Source organism: Paroedura picta, chromosome 9 (assembly GCF_049243985.1).
Source record: "Paroedura picta isolate Pp20150507F chromosome 9, Ppicta_v3.0, whole genome shotgun sequence".
Lineage (NCBI taxonomy): Eukaryota > Metazoa > Chordata > Lepidosauria > Squamata > Gekkonidae > Paroedura > Paroedura picta.
Window position 1 is genome coordinate 12184068 of NC_135377.1, and position 25191 is coordinate 12209258.

The 25191-nt window shown below is 45.7% G+C and overlaps 1 protein-coding gene across 2 annotated transcripts in view; it reads left to right on the forward strand.

Moving 5' to 3' along the window:
* TAF2 (TATA-box binding protein associated factor 2) overlaps positions 1–24736 on the forward strand; it is a 57149-nt gene extending 32413 nt beyond the window's left edge. For both annotated transcript variants that reach the window (XM_077351595.1, XM_077351596.1), the window contains exons 17-26: positions 915–1055; positions 2603–2713; positions 4096–4289; positions 5085–5224; positions 5640–5709; positions 6600–6709; positions 11389–11618; positions 12086–12238; positions 12804–12909; positions 23389–24736. In XM_077351595.1, coding sequence (XP_077207710.1) covers positions 915–1055; positions 2603–2713; positions 4096–4289; positions 5085–5224; positions 5640–5709; positions 6600–6709; positions 11389–11618; positions 12086–12238; positions 12804–12909; positions 23389–23654 — 1521 coding nt within the window. In that variant the 3' untranslated portion in view covers positions 23655–24736. The remainder of the gene's footprint in view (positions 1–914; positions 1056–2602; positions 2714–4095; positions 4290–5084; positions 5225–5639; positions 5710–6599; positions 6710–11388; positions 11619–12085; positions 12239–12803; positions 12910–23388) is intronic.
* Positions 24737–25191: the final 455 nt, after the last annotated feature.

Sequence of the window (25191 nt, forward strand, 5' to 3'; positions counted from 1 at the left end):
GGTCATGTTTGACCCTTGGGGTGACGCCCTCCAGCGTTTTCATGGCAGACTCAATACGGGGTGGTTTGCCAGTGCCTTCCCCAGTCATGACCGTTTACCCCCCCAGCAAGCTGGGTACTCATTTTACCGACCTCGGAAGGATGGAAGGCTGAGTCAACCTTGAGCCGGCTGCTGGGATCGAACTCCCAGCCTCATGGGCGGAGCTTCAGACTGCATAACTGCTGCCTTACCACTCTGCGCCACAAGAGGCTCTTGTTCTGAACATTACTCTTTCCTATATTCTGTGAAACCATTGAAGCATTGCGGGGAGCTTACTGACCACCTCAGCTGCTCTTACCCTTTTTCAGGGCGGTACCTTGAGAAATCTTTGCTTAAATGAGCAATGGTGTTGTGGTCAGGCATAGCATGAGAGGTGGTCCCCTTGTGTGAGACCACAAAGGACTTTCTAGGTCAGGGGTAGTCAACCTGTGGTCCTCCAGATGTTCATGGACTCCAATTTCATGAGCCCCTGCCAGCAAACGCTGGCAGGGGCTCATGGGAATTGGAGTCCATGGACATCTGGAGGACCACAGGTTGACTACCCCTGTTCTAGATGACCCCCAGAACCTTGAATTGAACCCAATAACCCATAGAGGCTTTCACGAATGAGCACATGCCCTAGAATTGTACTGCAGAATTCTCTACAGTGCATGCAGATACCATAGCAAATGTCCAGAAACTCTCCATCCAACCACTGCAGAGTAAAAAGCTTTGCAAACTGCATACTTTAAACTGTTACTGTTAAATGGTTGTAGATTTTGTTCACTTGCTGCAGTTTTCCTACCCTCCCCCTTTAACAAATGTGCTTAAGGGGGCGATGGGAACTGTGCTCAGTCAATATAAGTGTGTCTACCTTTGTTGCCCTAATCATCCAGATTGCAAATTTCATGGTGAGCACGTGGACTGGACCACCAGCTATGAAGTCTCTCTTCACCCGCATGTTCTGCTGTAAAAGTTGCCCCAACATTGTGAAAACCAACAACTTCCTGAATTTCCAGAGTTACTTTCTTCAGAAGGTAAAGATGTTTTTGTCACCTCCGATTCATAAAGACCTTAACTTCCTTTAGCAGGTCTGGATTGCTAAAGGTTGGAATGGCAAGCAGTCAATTGTATTTATCATGGTAGTATCAACACTCTTTTCAGAGACTCGTAAATTTGTGGTTTGCCCACACTGGAAGTACTATGCACCGTTCTAGAGGGAGATATAAAATGCCCAGGAATTTTGAGTCCTCAAAATTGAAATACATGCAGTAGTTACGTTCTCATCAAACCTTAATTTGTTTTACTGATTTACTAATCGAAAACATGTTTATAACCTCCTATATAAATTTGTACTATTTGACATATTTATGGAATTCAGAAGTATAAATACCTCTTTTTAAATAAGAAAAATGGCAAGTATTCCCAAGAGTTGACAAAGATATACAAATCGCTGCACCCTGTGGTACCTTAGCCCATGTATGTTTAATTTTTGCTATCTGAAAGTTAGGGGAGGGTGGAATTAAAAGTTGAAGGTAGAAAACAAATCCAGTAGTAAACAAAACAGTGTGTTATTTGGACAAAAATAGTCACTGTAAAACTTTGGCTATCAAGCTAAACTTTATAAATGTTGAAAACGGTGAACACTTTAATAATGTATAGTCAATAAATACGTTATAACATATTAATGTTGCCAAAGTATTTACATTTAAACAAAAAAGTCTTGACTATGTTGTCCATGTTGTCTACAGTGATTTTTTGGATACCCTCAAATCTTCAAGTTTTCCTATTAGAAAAAATTGCAACGTCCTAAGCCTTTTTCAGTGCTATACATTGTTAATATGAAAAACCTTGCCTTAAGAAACATTTTGCTCATTCTAAAAAAGAAAATGTTTCACAGGAGTTTGTTTTGTGTATCCCCTCAAAATGGAAAAAATTCCCCCTCCTCCCCCCTCATTTCCAAATCTGTAGTTCTGTACCTTCTTCATCTCAGGAAGGCACCTCCCCACCAATTTTTACTTAACATAATTAACAATTAACATTTTTACTTTAACAATTTTTACTTTAACATATCTATGGAGGAAAGACACAGGGGCTGGTTCTCTTGGCCTGTGTATGAGCTTTTGGGGTTTCTTTGTTGGAGACTTGCTGGTCTTGTTGATCTGATCAACCATGGCAATTTTTGCCTTAATCATAAGCATCCCTAGAGTTACTCAATTTGAGTATTTGATTTTGTTATTCCTCCTGATATGAACCTTACTCTGCAGTCACAGAGGATGCTCAAGCAAAGTTGAAAGTTAGAAGCTCACACTGTTGACTTCAAGGCCGAAGTGATTTTCCATGAGCTAGTTTCTGATTAATACTAAAATCATAGAATCATAAAAACATAGAGTTGGAAGGGGCCACACAGGCCATCTAGTCCAACCCCCTGCTCAACGCAGGATCAGCCCAAAGCATCCTAAAGCATCCAAGAAAAGTGTGTATCCAACCTTAGCTTGAAGTGAGGGGGAGCTCACCACCTCCTTAGATGGTGAGCTCCCCCTCAAATCAGTTCCTCATTAATGTGTTGTTCTTTTTTTTACAGACAATGCCCGTTGCAATGGCCTTGCTGAGAGATGTTCATAATCTGTGTCCCAAAGAGGTTTTAACATTCATTTTAGACCTAATCAAGTACAACGACAATAGAAAAAACAAGGTAATAAGCTGCTTTAAAATGTTCATTTCCTCACCATTTAGCGTGCAGAGATCACGGGGATCAGCTTGCTTTTCTGTAATCGCATGACATGTAGAATAGAATCATAGAATCATAGAGTTGGAAGGGAGGGACCTCATGGGTCGTCTAGAAGAAGAAGGGAGGGGGAGGAGGAGTTGGTTCTTATATGCCGCTTTTCTCTACCCGAAGGAGTCTCAAAGCGGCTTACAGTTGCCTTCCCTTTCCTCTCACCACAAACAGACACCCTGTGAGGGAGGTGAGGCTGAGAGAGCCCTGATATTGCTGCTCGTTCAGAACAGATTTATCAGTACTGTAGCAAGCCCAAGGTCACCCAGCTGGCTGCATGTGGGGGAGCGCAGAATCGATCCCGGCATGCCAGATTAACCACTACACCAAACTGGCTCTCCAACCCCCTGCACTCTGCATGACACTCACATCCCAATCCCAAACAAATGTGTTTGTTTGTACATCTTGCCTTAACAATGTAATGGTGCGACAAGGGTGTCTGCTTACCAATTTTAAAACATTATAGAATCATGTGAGGATTAGTCTTCTGTGTTCTTCACTTCCCAGAATTGTAGCCCAATTCATACACTCCGTGAGCAGCACACTAAACATTCTCAACTGCTGGTTAAGATCTCTTTCCAAGCCCTGCTTTCTGTTCCAGGCAGCCAAAGTGGAAAATGCCACTCATCAAATCGGTTTGTAAATTCAGGCCCCAGAACAAACCATGGTTAACACAAATTGTGTTTTGTAAACCGTAAATCCTGGTTTGGTGCCAACCAACAAACCCAAGTTTGCCAGACTGCATGTGTTCAGATAATCAAAAGCTCTGCTGGACAGAAGCACCATGGGACCATGTCATTTCTAAAAACAGTGGGTGGGTTCCAGGAAAGGCGTCAGCAGCCGTCATGAAACCCCCAGGTGCTACAATGGGGACCCCTGGCTTACGTCTGTGCCTAATTCACCCAGATATAATTCCCACTGAAGACAGATTGATCTACTGATGCCTATCTGATGCCAGCGTGGCCTGGATTGGCCTGACAGACCTGATCCCATCAGATCTCAGACACTAAGCAGTGTTAGCTCTGGTTACTATTTGAATAGGAGGCTACCAGGAAAAACCAGGGTCATGCTGCAGAGCTTGGCAATGGGAAACCACCTCTGAACGTCTCTTGCCCTGAAAACTGTACAGGGTCACCCCAAGTTAGCTGTGACTTGACAGCAAAAACAACCAGAAATCTGGAGGCAAGGTCAGACTTTAGTCTGGAAACCAACTCAGTGGAATGTGCCTTCAGGTAGAACTCCTTTGTTTGCAGTGGCCCTTTTTCACTGTAAGTTAACGTTTTGGTCTTTGGCTTTAGTTTTCAGACAACTATTACCGAGCGGAACTGATAGATGCCCTAGCAAACTCTGTGACCCCCGCTGTCAGTGTGAACAATGAAGCCCGGACGCTGGATAATTTAAACCCCGATGTTCGCCTCATTCTTGAAGAAATTACCCGGTTTTTAAACATGGAAAAGCTACTCCCCAGTTACAGGCACACCATTACGGTCAGGTATGACTCGTTAACAAGATGAACTGCTGCAACATCAAGCTATAAACTTTTATCTTTGTCTGGATCTTGCTTGGATTTTGCGGATCCACAGCGGTTCGTTTTGATCTTGCAGGATTCTGATACCGCAGGGCAGGTGCCAGCGTAAAATGTCGAATGAGATCACACATAACTTTAATAGTAAGGCGTGAACATTTCGCACAGAGGTTCTGGTTAACGGGGTGCTTTTCCAAATGAACTTATTGCTCAAAATTATTTTCTTGACCACACACAGCTTCAGTCATGCAATGAAGGCCCCTGTGGTGCAGTAGCAGCTGCTGCTGAAGCAACTTAAAAAAAAACACCACATGGCTAATCACATCTGCCAACCAGAAGACCTGGCGGGCAGAAGCCTCACCTGGCTTTGTCCTCTTTCTAAAAACATTCGGTGGGCACCAGGAAAGGTGTTGATGGGAACTAAATCACTCAGGGGCACTGTGTTTGGGGACATCTGGACTGGATTGTCCAACAGTATGAACTTGTGGGGGATCTTCTCACTCTGTATGTTGCACTGAGACAATCTCACATTTTGCTCTGTGTAAACTGGAGTAACTCTTTAGGTAAATCTCTTTTAAATTAGAATGTCCTTTTCCCAAGCTCCTGCGAATTTTCATACAACTTCGGGATTGTTTAGCAAATTGCTGTGCAAATTCCTGCACAACGCTGGACTGAATTTCTTTCCTGTGACTGCACATTCGGAATCCTCAAGCAGGAACTCTCCCCCCCCCCTTCTTCTTTCTCCCCTCCCCTGAATGCTAGCTGCCTGAATGCCATTCGCATACTGCAGAAGAACGGGCACGTCCCCAGCGATCCCGCTCTCTTTAAGTCATATGCGGAATACGGGCACTTCGTGGATATCCGGATAGCAGCCTTGGAGGCAGTTGTCGACTATACAAAAGGTAATTTTTTAGAAACCATTCAGTCAGTCACAATGCACACTGCCTTACATTTACAGGTAATGTGTGCATCATGGCTGATTTCCCAATAAAGCCGCTTCTTTGCTGTTCAAGGGTTGCGTTCTTACAAGCTTGGAATAATTTAGGCCACCCAGTATCTGAGCCATGCAGAGGCAAGAAGCAGCCCTGATCTAGCCCAGGCTAGCTTGATCTTGTCATAGTTCAGAAGCTAAGCAGGGTCGGCCGTGGTGAGAACTTGGATGGGAGACCCCCCCCCTCCCCGTGATAGGATAAGTGCCTCAAACCCTGGAGAACCGCTGCCACTCTGAGTAGACAGAACTGACTTAAGACGGATCAAGGGACCTGGTTCAGTGTAAGGCAGCTCCATGTGTTCACGTCCTCCATTTTGTCTTTCTAGTTGACAGGAGCTATGAGGAACTGCAGTGGCTGCTGAATATGGTTCAGAATGACCCTGTGCCCTACGTAAGGTCGGTCTCCCAGACAAGCATTCTCTTCTATTTCTTTTTAACAGTTCTTTTGATTTGTCTCACAAAAGCGTTGCGACAATCCGTTGTGAACAACTGGTTTAAAAGACCACTGCCGACATCGCACGGGATTCTCACCAACGAAATGGGCCCCAACCATCCTGATTTTCAGAAAATGAAAATCCACAACGTGTTTTGTTCTTCACCTAGATCAGGGGGTCCCCCCCCCCACCTTTTTGAGTCTGTGGACCTCTTCGGAATCCTGACAGGGTAGAAGAAAAACAGCTGCTTTCTTATTCCCTGTTTTTCTCTACCAGAAGGGGTCCAGAGTGGCGTACAAACGCCTTTCCCTTCTTTTCCCCACGGCAGACAGCCTGTCAGGTAGTTGGGGCTGAGAGCGCTCTAACAAAAGCGCTCCATGAAAACGTCTTTAAGGGAACCATGACTAGCTCAAGGTCACCCAGCTGGCTGCATGTGGAGGGGTGGGTAATCAAACCTGGTTCTCCAATTTAGAGTCCATGGCTCTTAACCACTACACCACGCTGTCTCTCGTGCTGATGCAGTTGCAGAAAGGCCACCAGGGGAGCTGGAGCCAGCCTCACATGCAGAGGAAGCCCATGGGCAAAGGACAAAGAGGAGTAATTTTGGGAAGTTATGTGTAATTTTTGGAACTTCTTTTCCCCTCTGCTCTCTATTGCCCCATGACTCTTCTCTGAAATGGTTTCTCAATGTGTTTTAAAAATCCTGTATGAGTACACTGAACTGGATATCCTAAGATGTTGTGAGTACCAAGGGGACAAATTTGACTTTTTATATATGATGATGATGAAGCTGACAAAAGTTAGGAGAAAAACAAAAACTAAGTTTAAAAGTCTGTTCTTATTGTTTTTTAGACACAAGATCTTGAACATGTTGACCAAGAATCCGCCGTTTACCAAGAATATGGAATCTCCATTGTGCAATGAAGCATTGGTGGATCAACTCTGGAAGCTGATGAATTCAGGTTAAACTCTTCACCCCACTCCCTTGTTATTTTTAAGAAACAGATCAGAACATATGTAGAGGTTCTGCATGCGTACTTGTCACTAAGTTCCACTGAGTACAGCAGGGCTTATTAGTTTAATGTATTCTATTGCAAAGTCATCCAGCTTTTTTTTTTTAGCATGGAATCCAGGGCAGCATATGTGCAATCTCAGGGTATCCCTTATCCAGGCCCTGAGCAAATGCTCATCACAGTCTGGGGATTTCATAAAGTGGGGCACATATAAACATAACTACATTGGAAGAGCAACCACTGATGAAGATACACAGAAAGCAGGTTATTTACCTAGGATCCCGTTCTGGTTGACTCTTTATCATTATTTGGACTTTTACTAATAATACAGAGAGGACTATTACATTATCTTGCCTTGTGATTCCTTTTTTTTTCTTCTTAGCTTTCTTCCAAGCAAGTGTGCCTCGTTGGGAGCAAGCCATTCAGGACAGGTCATGACCACCTTGAAGCAGTGTTCATGTTGTGGTTCTTAACCACAACACCAAGCTGGCTACTTTCAGAATATATGGGTCAAAATAAAGATGAACTAGCATTGTTTGTAAAGACAAAAGCATAGCAGAACCATTTTGAATGTAACATTTTATCCTACACTTAAAAACAAAAAAGCTCTATTTCTCAGAGAACATCTTTGAGCAGGATACTTGTTGATCTGTTCTCGGAAATGTCTGGATGAATTTTTCCACAGGGGGTCTCCCCCCCCCCCAGTGGAGGGAAAACCTTGTGCCAGAATCAATCTGCAATTATTTTTCCTTCCCACCCCAAAGTAACAGACCAGCGGTGTTTAAAAATGGCCTTCCAAATTTGTCACGTTGCTGGTAGCCTCAGATACGATCGTTTGTGTGTGTTGTTCTCAGGATCCTGAAGGCTTTGTGCTCTTTATACATCATTATTTTTAGCGTTTGGCAGTTCACAGCTGTATTTCGACAGTCGGGGGGCAGTGGTGAGGGACCAGCTTTACTTAAAAAAAAAAATTTGGAAAGGTTTACCAGATGTCAAGCTCAGGAAGTAAACAGTTTGGATTTTGCCACCAGAGGATTTGCGGTGGGTCCGTTCTCTCCCCTCACCCCCTACCCCGAGCACTCCGGCTTAGCCTTTAACTCGGGGACCTTGCTGTAACAAAAGGCGCGATAGTAAAAAGACAAAGATACGTTCTGTTCTTGATATTTGGTGTGTTAACCGCATAAATCTCTGTGAATCAGGGAGATCTCTTGCCCAAATACTGCTTCATGTGAAGAGCAGCAACAGAGTCCCAGAGTGCACGTAAACCATCCCCAGCCCTCCAAGTTGAATGCTTTGTAACTTATTAATGCCCACGCAGTGGGGAGATGCTCTTATGGTGGCCTGTGTAACTTCAGGGAAGCAAACATCGGGTGCTAGCACCTAGGGGGGCAAGGCCAGTGAATCCAAATTGCATTGGCAGGACCGTTCGCTAAAACTTAAGTTTTTTACAATTAACTTTAAAAATTCACGAGCGGATGTTGCGTATGAAGCAGCAAAATGGTAGCTCAAAGCTAACAATATAGCACCGATTATGTGATCCGTAATAAAGATTTCCTCAATCCTGTGAATGGATTGAAATGTTAATGGATTAGCAAGATTTCTTTTTTTTTTTTGGCATTGGGACCAGTGCATCTTGTGCCTCCAAAATCTCTAACTTGTATCTCCTTCAAGACCATGTTCAGGTTTGGATGATAAGAATGTGCTGTTTCATTGTGTTTTCGTAGATGTTTGGGAAAGTCTTACCAGGGCATGGCGGGCCTACATCTCTGCAGACAGCTACAGAGTGTCATCTGCTGTGGGCTCTTGTGACATTGTGTAGTTTTGTCTTGCAGCTTCCCTTTTTGCTTTCTCTTTTCTTTCTTTTTTTGAGCCATATGCCTTTTATCTAGTGGAATCTCTTTCCCATATGGGCCTTGGCTGCTCCGTGAACTCAGGTCTCCATTTTAACATTCTTTCAGCGGTCACACAGTATCCCTGTTTTTAGCTGCCACTAGATTTGCACGCAGTACCGCTTTAGGGACAACAAGATTTTTAGAGTAGAACCTTTTGAGAGTCAAAGCTCCCTTTGTCAAAAAAAAGCTATCCACGTGATTAAACGTGCAGTTCACGTGGCCCAGTTAAATGTGGGGAATCAAACCCAGTTCTCTAGTTTAGTTTGAAATTGGTGACATCAGGGAAAATCCTCAGCCTCCCATGTCCTGTTGTCGGTCCTCCAGAGGACCGGTTGGCCGCTGTGTCAGAAGGGATGCTGGACTAGGTGGACCCTCACTGGTCTGATCCAACAGGGCTCTTTTTATGTTCTTAGCAGGGGAAGGCCTCTGTGCCCTGTTGCTGGCTTTCCAGAGGACCAGTTGGCTGCTGTGTGAGACAGGATGCTAGACTAGATGGACCACTGGTCTGATCCAACAGGGCTCTTGTGATGTTCTTAGGAAGGCATCAGACTCTCTGCCCCATTGCTGGCCCTCCAGAGGAACTGATTGGCCGCTGTGTGAGACAGGATGCTGGACTAGATGGACCAATGGTCTGATCCAACAGGGCTGCTCTTAGTTCTTGTGGAGAGCTGATGCCAGTCGGACTGGCCAATAATGACCTTGCCTGACCAGAAGTTAGTACGAGGCAGCTTCAGAGGTAGTTAGTGGCCACATTACTCTGTGTAAAAAAGAGGGCTTCCATGTGCAGGTTTCCTCTGCAGGGGCCCTCAGTTAGCCCTCTTAAAGATACCTTTGCAAGGACTAGCCCAAACATATAATCACTTTTTGATTTATTCAATCATTGATGATTGTTGGGGAAAACACTGGCAAAGTTCTCCAACTTTGAGACGTTCTCCAACTTTGCCAGTGGGATTTATATGGGATTCAGAGAGCCAAGGCAGCGGACTTAACCGGATTCTCTGCACACCACCAGTGAATTTTGTTTCAGCGACTCTAGTGCTGACGGCCTTAAACCGGAAAGGGACCCCACAGTGTGTGTTGTAAAAATGCTTCCAAGGTTCAGCCCCCTCCTCCAGTGAGAGAGGTGTGTGTTACGCATTTGCATGGTTTTTTTAAGTGACTCCTGTGGCTTTCGAATGGCCTCCCTCTGGCCCTAAATCACAAGTTCCTTTTAAAACTTGCTGGGTTTTTTTCTTGCCTGTTTCTTTTTTAAAAGGGGGCAGGGACAAGTCTCGGAGATGTGGCTTTGCGGTGGTGGTGGGAGCTGCAGGTCAGAAAAGGGCAGTGAGCAAAGTCTGTTGGGGTTCCCATTGTTTTAACAAGAGCCTATGAGCTGCACTCAAGAGAATTTGGGATCTCTGTGGCTAATTTGGGCCTCCTGTGTTTGACAGAGCATTTTTGAAAAACACAGCATATTCTCAATATATATGGGATATTCTGTAAGGCACCAATATGCAGAAGAAAGGCCGAGTGGTAAAACTGCAAGTGTGATCCAAAGCGGCTTGAGGACTTCAGCATATCGCAAGTGGCTGTCCTCACAAGGGAATGCCAGCCGTCTCCCCGAGCGAGACTTCGGCAAGGCATGGGTTCTTCCTGGCAGCACGTCTGATGCTTACACTTTTCCAAGGCTGCCATTTCTGATATCAGCTGTGCCGGAACACGCAGTTTATTCTCCTGCAGGCCCCTGTATCAATTTGTGCTGCCCTGTTCTATGCCGTTCTCTTTATCTGGGAGATGACCCAGTTTGTTCGGTTGTGTGTTTGCTTGTTTTAAAATCCAGGCTTGGGAAGCAGGATGGTTGTTCCACTTAACTTGCCTGTTGTTTGGCGCCCAAAATGACATTAGTAGAAGTGACAGTACGCTGACTGCAGAACGTATGTCATTGATCGATTTTATTGGGAGGAAAAATTGTAAGCTCGTTTTGGTGTAGTGCTTAGGAGTGCGGACTTCTAATCTGGCATGCCGGGTTCGATTCTGCGCTCCCCCACATGCAACCAGCTGGGTGACCTTGGGCTTGCCACGGCACTGATAAAGCTGTTCTGATAAAGCTGTTCTGATCGGGCAGTGATATCAGGGCTCTCTCAGCCTCACCCACCCCACAGGGTGTCTGTTGTGGGGAGAGGAATGGGAAGGCAACTGTAAGCCGCTTTGAGCCTCCTTCGGGTAGGGAAAAGCGGCATATAAGAACCAACTCTTCTTCTTTATCCTGGAGAACCAGGTTGCCCCTTGGTGTCATTCTGGCTTTGTTGACCTGTTTCCTTACTACGGGGGCCCCCAGCGTGGCCTCTCTGGGCACCATAGCGCCCAGAGACACCTTTCCTGGAATCTGCAAAGTGTCAAAATAATGAGCCAAGTCAAATCCATCCTGCACTGAGAAATTCCCTCGCCTCTATGAATGATGCACCTTAAGGTGAAAACTTGAAAACTGGCTTGTTCGGTGTAATTTATTCTGAATTTGCTGATCATCAGTGTGGGTAAGATGCAAGGTACTGAAGTCCTATCCCAGCCATGGATAGGACACCCCTGAGGCCTCAGTATGCTTTCCCCACAAACATTCAAAGCCGATCCACTCAGACATAAGGGCTGTACCTTGCCAAGGAGTCGCAGTGGGCACACCCAGCTAGCAGCGAACTGGGCATTCAGCATTGCAGAAGATGGTGCATGACGATGACCTTTGCTCTCCTCTTGGTTTCCTAGGCACATCGCACGATTGGCGGCTGCGGTGTGGTGCCGTCGAGCTGTACTACACGCTGTTCGGTCTCAGCAGGCCCTCCTGTTTGCCGCTGCCAGAACTCGGGTTGGTCCTCAACCTAAAAGAAAAGAAAGCTGTGCTGAACCCCACCATCATCCCGGAGACGGGGTCAAGTGGCCCGGAAAACGCTAGCAGCACGAGCAATCTGGGACAGATCTTGGGCTTCCAGAGCACCGTAAGCAGTTGTCATGTAGACCCTCCCCAAAACTCGCAGTTGCTCGGTTTACCAAGCGTTGCCTGGCTTCCTGGCATTGCCATCTTCCTTTCTTTTTACTTCATTTTGCCCTTTGTTTATGCGTCTATATTCTGCCTTCCTGCCGGGGCGAATTCCCCAAGGTAGCTCGATGATTGAAAACAGATCATAAAACTAAAAGGCAGTACACCAAACTTCATTCCATGACAACTGCCACTGTTCAGAACGTCCTGGGTTTGGGGCAAGGTTTGTTTTGGTTTGTTTTAGCTTAGTAGGAGCCGTAGCACTAGGACTCTTTCCGAGCTTTGCTTCCAGGCATTTGGCACCATTTCCGCAGCCATTCCCCTCCCGCGGCACTGACTGAATTGTCTCAAGCGCCATCCTGTGCTGGCAGGAGTCTTGGCTACTGTGCTAGGGGCCCCTACGTGAAGATTTTCTCTCTTTCTCAGGAGGATGATCATCTTGTTAAAGAAATGGTAGCTATGCCTCCTGCTCACCAGCAAGGGTTGAAGAGGAAAGCTGACACGCCTCTTGGGTCCCCGCTAGAGCCAGGCCAGATCCTGGAGAAGAACGAAGACAGTAAAGTCAAACTCAAGATAAGGGTAAGTGAATGGCAGGCCAGGCTTTTGGCTCTGTGTGGTTGGAAGGGTCACCTAAGAAGTGGGCCACCGGTCCCCATTGATGCCTCTTAGCTCTAGCACCCTGTCCCATCTTTACTGGTGTGAGAGAGGGCACCCTTTTTTGCAATACCAACTGCAAAAGGAGGAGGGCAACAAAATGATGCCTCTTGATACCTCCCTCAGCAGATTGAAGTCTAGCTTTCCTTACGTCACAGAACACCACGGTGGGGAACGCCCAGGACCCAAAGGGCCCCCCCACCAAGTTATCCTCTGGCTGCCCCTTTCTTAAGTGCTGGCCTCTCAGAGACCAAGATGACAATGGGCAACCCCGAGGGATTGTTGTAACCCATGTAGGCTCCTCAATAAAAATGAATTCTGCATCTCGTCTTTAAGCTTGACTGCGGGGTAGGAAGGGGTGGATTTGCATGATCTCCCTGGAATAACTTTCTGTGGGCAAAAGTCTCCCTGGTTGGGGGGGGAGGGCAAGGATTAAAATGCATTAATCGATACTCCCTAAACAGCATGATTGTGCTTGTTTCTCTTATAGTTCTCCAACTCTCAAGAGGAGGAAGAGATTGATATGGACACCGTTCACGATAGCCAGGCTTTTATCCACCACCATCTGCACATGCTGGAAAGACCATCGACACCAGGTTGGTTCAGAGGGCTGCACTCAGTGGTTTGTTTTGTGCTCCCAAGCAAGCCAGTTCCTTGGCTGTACAGATCGTGTTCATCACATTCTGCATCCTCTGTTTCATCAGGTAGAGCTCTAGATGTTATTATGTGCTGAGAACCTTTATTTGATTTCCTATTCCCAGCGTAGTTGGGACGGCCACGTAAATACTCCAGTGGGACTCTTACAAGAGATCCTGTTCCACATTCTCTCTTGGGAGATGTTATGGTCCACTGCAAGCTGAGACAGGAAGGCTCTGAACCCTGGTGCTCGGGGAAGTAACAGGATGAGGCTCTGACTTGATGGCGGGTCTTCTGGAAGCAGCTAGAACGCAAGATTTGCCCTATATATGCCACACAGTTGGTCTGTCATGCTCAGTAGGATCCATTCTGATTGACTGTCACTCTCTAGGTTCCAGGTGGACGTCTTACATCGTGAAATGAAATGGATTAATGGTGTGCTTTAAAATATGGCCATAAATGTGTATGTTTTGTGGTCTACAAACAATGTGCATAAGCAAAAAAAAAAAAAAAGCACCTTTTTAAATGGCCTTTTCACAAATAGTAAACTCACATGGGAAGAAGATCGATTTTCTCACGTAAAAAGAAAACTGGCATATTAGAAATAGTCGAGGTTCTAAAAAAAAAGTAAACTGGTACCCAAAGTAAAATCTTTCATCGTTAGGGTATGCAGTGCTTGATTTTCTCTGCTCAAAGGGCAAGTGGACGTTCTCACAACAGTGTTGCAAGGTAGGCCACTAAGGATCTCGTTTCACAGATGTCTGATTCAGGGAGAAAAGACCAGCTCCATGATGGGCAAAGATTTAATTTGTGGGCGAAGATTTAATTTGAAATGACTTTTCCAAAGCACAGTTCCAGCAGTGCTTGGCTACTCAAAATCTGTATAACGTATTTCCAACTTACTTCTGCACGTGCCAGCAGGACTGCAGCTCCTCCGAACAGTGTGTGAATGAACCAAGACCCAAAAGTGGCCTCAGAGATGCTTATGCCTTTTCAGATTTGACAGGATTCCAGCTATGACTAGTGTTTTTCCTGTTCTAAAGCCAGTTTTTCTAGCACACTCTTATGCTTGTCTCCATTGGGATCTTTAAAAAAAAAAGTTCAAATTGGATTGTTTTTATTTTGCTAGGAATACTGAGCACATTTGTTCTGGGAAGTCTTAAAGCAGTTTCCCCCCTGCGCTGATGGGACCTCCTTTCCGCTACCACCTTTTCCTTTGTCACTGATGGCTTGAGAGCAGTGTTTAACTGGCTTTCTTTGGCCTATTTATAACAAGATAGGAGGCATGTAATTGGCAAATTACGCACATTTGAGTCCGAAAAATTGTCCTAATGTTTGCTGAGAAAGCATGGCGGCCAAATAACTTAAAACAGGGGTAGTCCACCTGTGGTCCTCCAGATGTTCATGGACTACAATTCCCATGAGCCCCTGCCAGCAAACGCTGGCAGGAGCTCATGGGGATTGTAGTCCATGGACATCTGGAGGACGACAGGTGGACTAACCCTGCCTTAAAAGGTTACAAATCACCCATCAAGCAAAGAGAGGTGAAAGAAAGACATTTTCAAATTGAAGGGAAGTTTCTTCCCATCACAGCTTCCTGGAAGTGGGAGGTCGAAGAAGTCACAAGAGTTAGAGATTTGTTTGTTTTTTAGTTAAAGCATTTTAGCTCTCCAGTCTCTGAAACCAGACTGAAGTAGAGTTATCGTGACAAAACAGTAAATATACAATTAAAAATCGATAAAACTGACAAACTCAAGCCTTCCTGGATAATTCTGCCATGCTCATCTTGTGGGATTCCAACTTAGAGCACTCATGTGTGGCTTGGAGTAGAGCCAGTTTGGTGTAGCGGTTCGGAGTGCGGACTTCTAATCTGTCGAGCGGGGTTTCATTCTGCACTCCCCCACATGCAGCCAGCTGGGTGACCTTGGGCTCACCACGGCACTTAAAAAGTTGTTCTGGACGAGCAGTAATATCAGGGCTCTCTCAGCCTCCCCTCCCTCACAGGGTGTCTGTTGTGGGGAGAGGAAAGGGAAGGCAATTGGAAGCCGCTTTGAGACTCCTTCGGGTAGAGAAAAGCGGCATATAAGAACCAACTCTTCTTCTTCAGTAATATCAGGGCTCTCTCAGCCTCCCCTCCCTCACAGGGTATCTGTTGTGGGGAGAGGAAAGGGAAAGCAAACGTGAGCCGCTTTGAGACTCCTTCAGGGAAAGAAAAGCAGCATCTAAGAACCAACTCTTCTTCTAACTAAGCAGAGCTGTTTCATAAAATTAAATAGTCTGTTGCTAGCTGATTTCTAATCAGTCTTTCTGTCCCTATTGATTGGTAATAAAATATGCATAACTTACAAGTGAGTTAATATTAATCAAAATAACTAGATTGGCTCCAAATATCATAAGTGGAAAACGATACAAATGCAAGAAGTGCAAATGACTTTGTAGATCTAGTTCTTCTGACAGGCAACACCAAGCCAAATGAGCATTCTCCTTGGTGTAGGAGACTCTTTTAGCTGTCAGCCCTCTCTTGAGTCTAGAGAAGACTTTTCATAGGAAAAGATTTAATGAATGAATAATTGGGCGAAGGGCGCCTCCCTGAACACCAGGGTCCCCTTCCCAAAACCAGATTCCTTCTTTCCTGCCATCTATCGCAGCAATGGATGCAAGCAAGTATGCTCAAGCCCTTTTGAAGGTCAATGATTCCACTGACAGAGACCTGTCTTGCAGAATGGCTAATGCAGAATTTGGTTTTCTGGGAGTATCGGATGTGCTGGGACTCTGTTATGAACATAGGCTGTGGTCAATTGTTTATTTCTTCAGTTAAAAAGGATCGGGGAAGGAGACTGACCGAGTGCAGTTTTTACAGAAGCTGATGTAGCACATCTTGTGTCAGGGAGTCCCAGAGATCATTTTTTTAAGAAGAAGAGAAGAAGAAGAACAAGAAGAAAGAAGAGTTGGAATATTGGAATGCAAACTGAGTAATCAGAAACCAGACCTTTAGTCTGATCCTGCACTGAGCAGAGGGTTGGACAGGATGGCCTGTATGGTCCCTTCCAGTAGTATGATATTGGGAGTGAATTGCTGGTTCTTTGTTTTTAAAAAAGTCTCACATAAGCATGCTGTGCAGAGTCACTCTGCTCTGAGCCTTTAACTTTCAGTGGATCTAAGGAGGATTTGAGTCTGTGAAGGGAGCTTGGACTCTCATGAGCTCAAACTCCCCCCCCCCCCCTTTGCTGGTTTGTAAGGTGCTACCAGACTCAAACCGAGGTGCTGTGTTGCAGACCAACACACCTGTCCTCTGAAATGGTCCAGGAGTGTAGCTTTTTGTGGCATGGACACTGTTAGCACAGTATTGTTTCCCCTAGATAGGCCCTTTAAAATGACTTAATCTGAACATATGCTCAAGGATTCTTTTACCAAATGTCCAGTGAGTCCCCGGAGACAATACGGCCTTAGACGTCATCAGTGCTTTAAAAATAAAGTGCTGTTGTGGCAAGCACAGTCCGCTGTGAGGCCTTGTGTAAAAATGCAGGGAAGTGTCCCAAGCACATAGGCCAAGAAGTAGCTCTTTCCCCGAGGTTTCATAATACTCTGTTCTGTGCTATTCTCATACACCCTTATGGGGGGTATAAAGTTATAATAAACAAAAGATGCCGGCGAAGTGTGCCAGAAAGCTAACAGATGTTGCTTTTGGGACACTTGTGCTGACCAGCTGTGCGCTCCATCTTGTTCCTTGTCAAGAACACTGGGATAGAAATGGGCTCAGTGCAAACAGGCTGAGTTCGGGCCAGTTGGACCCGCCGTGCATGAAAAAGCAGGCAGAGAGAGCTATTTTGGGAGTCACGTTTGTTCCGAATGGCGCTCGCTCCCCGAGCACTGCGAGGCCATCTCTGACGTCTGCCAGTGAACCTGCGCTGTGGCTCTTCTTTAAAGAATTAGAACCACAGCTGACTCAGAAGGCCTGCCTGAGTGGAAATTCCCACCTGTGGGCCCTCCCGTTGCCAGGGCCTGCCCATGCTGCTGCTTCTACCTCTTCTTCACTGGCTGGCTGCTTCCTTTGGAGACATGCCCATGGCCCTCTCCTCTGCTGCGTGTTCTGTCCTCTGGGCCCTCCTGCTAGCTATGGTGAGTCTGAGGTGGCCTCTCTCGTGGCTGCTGTTGGTTTCTTTTCCTTCAGATGCTGCATCAGAGTTGGGAAGGGGGCATTGGACAGAGAGATTAAACGTTCTAATGAACTTGCTGTGAGGATACTGATTTAAGGATTGATTCCTTGTCTCCAGAAGACAAAACCAGTCGTACTTTAGTTCTTTATCTCAAAAAGGCAATGGACACATTCGTGGAGGGTGTTGATGGGTGGCCATTTGCGGATGACCGAGTTCTGGCCAGAAGCACTCAGGATGGCCATTGCTCTGTGTGCCTGGCCTGCCATCTGAGTAGCTAGATGGTATGCCAAGCTGGTGAGAGCCAGTGTGTAGTGGTTAAGAGCGGCTCCCGCTCCCTGCCCCAGTGGGCAGGAGGGTGTCGAGAATGGCAGGGTCAGCACACAGTGTAGCCCCTCATCCTTTCCCGGCTGGCAAGAATGGCAAGCTTACCATTTGTTTGGGTTGAATTCCAGGGAAAGGCGTTATGTTGAGATTGGAGACTGGTGGGCAGATGTGTCCTTAATTGTGAAGTTTTGGGAGTAATGGGCCGGGACCCCCCCCCCCCACCCATTGTACTCCATCCGTCTCCACAGTTAAGGATGCATCTGCCCATTAATCTCCTACCTTAACATACTTATTTCCTTCACTGTGTTTTCCCCCTGGAATTTAATCCTAACGGTAACCTTATAAGCAAAGCCTGCTATTCCTGTTTGATCCTGGAATCTGTTCAAGATCTTCTTTAAGCTGTGTGCTGATTCCCTGCCCACCTTCTGTTTATAAGTCTGGATTCCCATTCCATTGTATCTGAGGAAGCGTGCTGCATACACCTTGAATAAAACTTAGTTGGGCTTAAAGGTACCGCTGGACTCAAACTTTGTCCTACAGTTATTCATTCATTCATTCATTCATTCATTCATTCATTCATTCATTCATTCACTCATTTAGATTTCTATACCGTCCATTTCTTTGCAGCTCTGGACGGTTTACACAGAACATTATAACTTACATGAAACATGCAGACAAAACAACTTCATCCCTATGGAATTATTCAAATGTGGTTGTTAGGTTGGAATATCCAGTGGGCGCCAAGAACCCCAGTAAGGCAGCACCCAATGATGGGGAAGACCATAATAATACCTGCCATAGATCCCCCCTCCATGCTCTGAGTTTTCTTGCTATTGTATTGTGTGCTCCGTTCTGAGATATCTGGGCACCAGTGGACATTCTCGATGGGGAGAGCAAATCTGGTTCTAAACATCTGTTCTGCAGAGAGAGCTAATAATTACGTTGGCCTCTGAACATTCAAAACCAGGGATGGGGGGAGGCGCCAAGTGAATAGGCTAGTATAATGCATATTCCGTTCCAAGGAATATTACTAACCACTTCAAATGCAAACTCCAAGACCTCACCCTTCTGTGGTGGTTTTGGACGGTGCCTGCGGATCCCTGATTCATTCTCTTGTTTCCTGAACCATCAGGGAGAGCAGGGTACCCTTTCAGGGCAGCAGGGCATATATTGTCAGTATGTTCCCTTAAGAACAATACGAAGGGAAGTGTTTCGGAACAGATTATCAATCACAGCAGACTCGTGGGTGATAAACGGGGAGCTATTCATGTATGTGGAGAACTAGGGGTGCTAAAGCCCAGGAATCCTGGGGAGTGGCATTTGAGTGAGACATCTGAGTCGTGGAAATAAAATTTATTGTCATTGTTGAAGGGTGTGTTAATTTTCTTTTTTCTCTTTGGCAAGCCGATGATGTGTTCTCAGCGGGGAACTTCAAAAGAGAAGTGACTAAGGTTTTTGGATGGTTTAGAACAGCAACCTAATGAGTTTCTAATACTGATATTTTTATATTATGAAATGTTCAGGGCGGTTCTGTCTGAGAACCTGTTTTCCTGCTTCAGGTCTTCCTTCCCGCATGCCCTTTTCCATGTGTGTTGATGCTTTCGATGGCAGGCACTTGAAAGCACATTTGCAAAGTTAGTGCCTTAGAAGTTTGGAAAGATATCTCATGGCACAGAAGTGGATACACCTAGGTTTTATTGCCCCGGAATTAACAGCAACTTGAGAATTTTGGTATTTGTGCTAATTAACTGCAAGAACGTCCAACATTTGTTGGCATTAGGGATCTTTTTAAGCACCAGTAAATATTTCAGCCATAACACTTGGGAGATTATGTTCTGGTTGCACAAAGCTATGCCAATAAAGATGTCTTGAGTCTGGTAACACAAACCCTACCACACAAATGATGTTTGCCTTACACAGTAGTTTGCTGGTATTCAGTGAATCATTCTTATTCCTTAATTTTCATATATATTTTAGTGATGCAGTTCTGAGGACATGGGGCTGTAAGTCAGGCGCTTGCCTCGGCTCGGTTTTCCCGTCCCTTTGCTATTGATACGTATATTCTCCATTTTGTGCTTTTGTGGTTGCTTTCTAAACGCACGTTTTGAAACAACCGTAAGATCTGGTTTGGTTTTATTTTGTGTTAGATGTGTGTACCCAGACCGTCGGAGTGCCCTTTGAATGTCCATGTAATGAACTGCGGATGACAGCTTCATAGATACAACATAAGCCCCTAATGTAGAAGCTGTAATCATGCGGTCGGAGGCTTGTCCGGGAATAGAACAGGACAAGCGATCTAGTGTTTTAAAGAGACAGTGACATGAACAAGACAGTAGGCTGGAGATTCCTGAGAAGACCACCCCCTCTAACCTCTTAAGCAGCATAGTCCTTCCCTATCTTAGATGCTGCCCTGTTATAGCTTGGCTTCTGGAAGGACCCAGATTCAGTCCACAGTTGAAGGGTCCAGTTGAAGGGTCCTGAGTAGTTAGTATTTGGAAGTCCTGTCTCTGCCTGGTCCCCGGAGTGCGAAAATGGATGGACCAGCGGCCTAACTTGGTACAAGTGGGGTAGTGTCCATTAGGCTAAATCCAAAACAAAAAATTACCATTTTGGCATTTTCTGGCTACTCTTTCAGTCAGATGTAGACTGGGGCTGAATTTCGGCTATCCATATGGCCAAGCCTGAAAAAAATCCCCCAAATAATTAAAAAAAAAACATTCCACCTTTTTTTTTCCTTTGGAGGCCAACAGAAATGGACCCCCACCCCCCAGTCCAATCTTTTGGGAACTTGGAAGTCTTTTGAGGAAAGGCACTAGCAGCCATGTTGCTAACCTCAAAAACCTCCTTTTGCCAACTTGTTGTTTGGTTCTTTGGTTAGTGCTTTGGTTAGTGAATGTTCCCAATTTGGGCAGTGACTCACACAGGGATCTTCGACAACGTGGCTGGTACCTCTGCAACCTAGGCAGGGGTACTGAGAGCCAGAGAGTAGGGAAAGAGAGAAAGCTTATTGTGGGGAGCAATGGGTTAGGAAGTTAGCTAACTCAGGCCATCAAAATAATACCAAGAATTCAGTTATAACACCCAATGTTATAAACCCACATAAAGAGCCGAAGCATCCAAATGCGGTACAGAAAGAAGACTTAAGCTGCCTCTCTCTTGAAGCCCAAGTGAGGATCTGAACTCCAAGGCAGAGATCCAAACATCTGGGCAGCAAATAATCCAAAGTGGAAGAAATAGGGGCCATGTCTCATGATAGTCCAAAAGGATAGATTGTATTAGAGAAAGAGCCAAGTAGAAAAAGAAACTTTGCCTTTTCTTTCCGGGCCTGAGCAGAAGAAAGAGAGTGTGGTATCGTGCTTTGCAGTGTCGCAGAAGGACAGGGACTACTCAATGCAAAACTTATTTATCCTTATATCCATTTTATGAAACAGCCTAGGGGGTGGGACGTGTCCAGCTGTCCAAGTTGGAATAGGGCCAATCAGGGTGCAGCCAGCTTTGCCCTGATTGGCCCTGCCCCTGCAGCTCCCACCCTCCGTCCCTGGACTCTAGCCTCTTTGCTCTCAGATGCCTCAGTGCCTGGAGCCAGCAGCAGGTAAGGGCAGAGGGCCCTGGCCAAAGGGTTATGGTGGAGGGCTTGCTAATGAGGGCCTCTTGGCCTGCTCATTAAGGACTGCTAAGGAGCTGACTAGCTGACTCTGCTAACGAGCTGCCCTGCCCTCACCCGTCCCACTTGATCTGGCTGCGAGCTGCCGCCCAAGGCCACCTTAAGCTGTCTGGCCGGGGTCCAGGGGAAGGGACCCTTTCAAGGCCCGTTCTTAGGAACAAGCTTTGAAGCTAGTTAATTTATAATTTGATTTGAATGCACTTGCTAAGAAAGATACTAGCTTGGGTCCAGCCAAAGGATCGTAGATCTGTTCCCTTCTTTCCAGCAGCCATTTCCCCATGGAGTAACAGCTATGTGGGTTGGTGGGCTGCAGTGAAGAGGCAGATGGGGGAGAAATGATATTGTCCTTCCCCTCACCTCAGCTCCTTCCCACTTGCAGTCTCCCCACACACATGGCTGCTGTCCCACACAGGTTCCATGACCTCAGGAATAAGGTTTCCTGGGATCAGAAATGGCCACTGGGCAAGGGGAGATCAGAGGATGGTAGAAAACATCAGCACATTGACAGGTCTCTGGATCCCATCACACAGATGTCTCTAACGGGAGATGCTAGGGATTGACCCTGATACACCCACATGTAAGATTTGCAGTCTGCTAATGATGTGTGTACTCTTCTTCTTCCAACTTGTTATTATCACACTTAGCACTTGTACTTTTTTTCAAGTGTTCAAAGCACTCCGTTTGCATTATTTCCCTGTAAAGGATGGGATTCTACACAGGCCTACCCTTAACTTTGATCCGGAAACTGCACCTGGTTCAGAATGTTGCAGCCAGGATCCTCACAGGTACTCCATGGAGGTCCCACTTCTGGCCCGCTTTCCAGTAACTGCAGTGGGTCCTAGAAGAATTCCAGATCAGACTTAAGGTCTGGGTAATCGCCTTCAAGGCCATATGCTATTTGGGCACAGTATACCTAAGAGAACGCCTCTCTGCCTACACCCCCCAAAGAGCCCTACACTCCATCACTTCCAACTGGCTGATGATCCCTGGCCCTAAAGAAACATGTCAGGTCTCAACTAGGGCTAGAGCTTTCTTTGTCCTGGCCCCCACCTGGTGGAATGAGCTCCCTGAAGAGTTCAGGGCCCTGCCTGAACTTCCACAGGGCCTGCAAAAGGGAGCTCTTCTGCCAGGCATTTGGATGAGGCCAACCGATCCAACAGCAAGTGCTGGGTCCCCAGAAACCCCTCCCCACAATTTGAACCCAAACCGACCAACCTATGGGATCATAGTTGGAAAGTTAATGTTGTTATTGGGAAATGTTGAATCCTTGTTGTCTTCAATTATGGAAGCCACTGGTCTTGCTTCTGATATGAATTGCACTATATCATCACTACCTTTTGTGTAAATTGCCCTGAGCCTCAGGGGAGGGCGGTATAGAAATTGAATGAATGAATGAATGAATGAATGAATGAATGAATGAATGAATGAATGAATGAATGAATGAATGAATGACTTGTTGGTCTATGGTTCAGACGCTGTGGGATCACTTCATTGTACAAAGTTATGCAAAGTTATGCAAAAAAAGATTGGTAAAGACTCTAAAAATAGTGAAATCAGTTTTAACATAAAAACTGTACTGGATTTTTAAAAGACATGATTTAACCTGATCTAAGGTGATATTGAGCCTCTTGTGGCGTAGAACAGCAGACATGCAGTCTGAAGCTCTGCCCATGAGGCTGGGAGTTCGATCCCAGCAGCCAGCTCAAGGTTGACTCAGCCTTCCATCCTTCCGAGGTCGGTAAAATGAGTACCCAGCTTGCTGGGGGGTCAACGGTAATGACTGGGGAAGGCACTGGCAACCCTCCCCCCTATTGAGTCTGCCAAGAAAATGCTAAAGGGTGTCACCCCAAGGGTCAGACATGACCCAGTGCTTGCACAGGGGATACCTTTACCTTTTAAAGGTGATATTGGAGTGGTCAGCTAGTTTTGCATTATAGACTTGTGACTTAACTGCAGTCTAAAAACCCTGTAAACTTAGAGCTGGGATTTGAGAAACCCCACAAAACATCCGCCCACCCAACAGAAATTCGACCCCTCTCTGTAAAGTTTTTAGGAGGTTGCTTTTAATAATATATTTTAAATGTAAATTTATATAATGGCTGTTCTAATTATTTGTATTTTTTTCTCTTATTTGCCCTGAGCTAGCAGGGAAGGGCAGTTCAGAAAACTGAAATTATTATAGATACATGTGACCCCCATCCTCAGAGCTTTTGATACATCCTTGCTCTGAGGATACCACCTGTTGTCGAAACGTTGCCACTATAACCGAGCTTGTAATTGCCCTTCCGTTTCAGGCAAAGAACAGTCTTCTCTGGACTTGAACACGCTGCCAAATCCCACACCTCCGCTGACTGGTTTTCTGAAAGAGCCCAGCTCCTCCAAGCACAGCGAACACCACCACCACCACCACCACGAGCACAAGAAGAAGAAGAAGAAGCACAAACACAAGCACAAGCACAAGCACAAACACGACAGCAAGGAAAAGGAGAAGGAGCCCTTCACCTTCTCCAACAGCCCGGCCAGCGGGCGCTCGGTCCGCTCCCCCTCCCTGTCGGACTGAAGCAAGCCCCTCGCCCGGCGCTGCGGCTCCGTCGGAAGGCCCCCGGATCGGGACAGGCTTCCTCAGAGCATTGCCAAAACGAACTGTGTTTCCGAAGCCTTTGATGGCTGTCACAAAGGCGAAGCGTGTTTTAAACAGAAGCCAGCTGCCAGAGCCTCTGGAAAAGTTGCGGTCCCATGTTGCATAACGTAGCGTTGGCCTCCCGAGGAAACAAAGGCCCGGGACTGATCTCTTTTCAACATGTCGTTGAAGAATTGCTGTTGCCCCATCGTGTTCCGACTTAAAAACTGCTCGCACAGTCGAAGTTGGGAACTTCTTATTATGAGGGCACTGACTTAAAAAAAAAGAATTATGCGCGTTGCCCATGCGACTCAGACTTGCATTTGGCAATCACTTCCACAACTCGGATTTTTGTTCTTTTTGGGTTTGTTGGCCAAAAAAAAAAAAAACCCGCTGCTGTTTTGCTGTGTCCTGTAATCAGCCTCGTAATTATACAATGATGAAGTTTGGGCAAAAACAAGCCCTTGCAAAATTGGCACCATGCCCCTTTCCCTACTATGCCAGTTAACCTTTCAAAGGCACTCCTTGTAAAGTAGCACTTTGGAAGGGGAGGGAATGACTTATCTGCAAAACCTTTTTAAAACTCTCCTGATAAATTTCCTGGAAACTGTGATTTAAAAAAAAAAGAATCCTTTGAATGCACAGTAGCTTACAATTTGGACTGCTTGGATGACAATATCTAGCAAGTAGTCAATTTCCAGAGCCGAGTAACTACTACAAAAATGTATATATTATTATTTCATCTTTGTGTAGTTGTAAGTACATCTTCCTTTCTTGCTGCAGTTTTCAAGGATACTTTAAAGTTGCTCTCCCATCTGGCTTCTGTCCCCGCCCCCCCTCCCTTTGCAAGTTTGGCCTCTAGATTAAGTATTTTATTTGATGTGTGTATGTTTTTTTTTTTAAACTCCCAGCGTAGTGGAGAGAACACTGAACAACGCCGATCCAAGAAAAGTAATTTTAAGATGGGACTCAAAATGGATTTCCTAATGAGACCCTCGGTCGTTAATAAACACTTTTCTGTAGTCTTGCTGTTAATTGTGTGCTTGTTGCATAAAATCATCAGGTCACAAACATGATTGTTCTCTCATGGGAGAGAGAACAGGCCTGTGTCTTCTCTATGTAAGTAAAATTAGCAAAAAAGCCCATTGTAGAAGAAATACAAGCACTAGCTTATACTGGCCTTTCTCAACCTTTTTACCATTGAGAATCACCTTCAAGAAATTCTGGAAATGATGTCAGCAGGACACACTCCTGCCATGATTGGAACATATCACCAGAAGTGACACCACCCAGATACTTTTGCCAGATGTGACATCACGTGGGCACTCCCACAGCACAGGAAGTGACAACAGAAATATTTTCAGATTTGTGAACAGACCCATACTTGTGCTCTGGGCTTTTTGCTGTTCATCAAAGGGAGCCTGCAGAAATAGGGCAGGCGTATACTGCTCCATCACTCTCCCCCATAACACACACA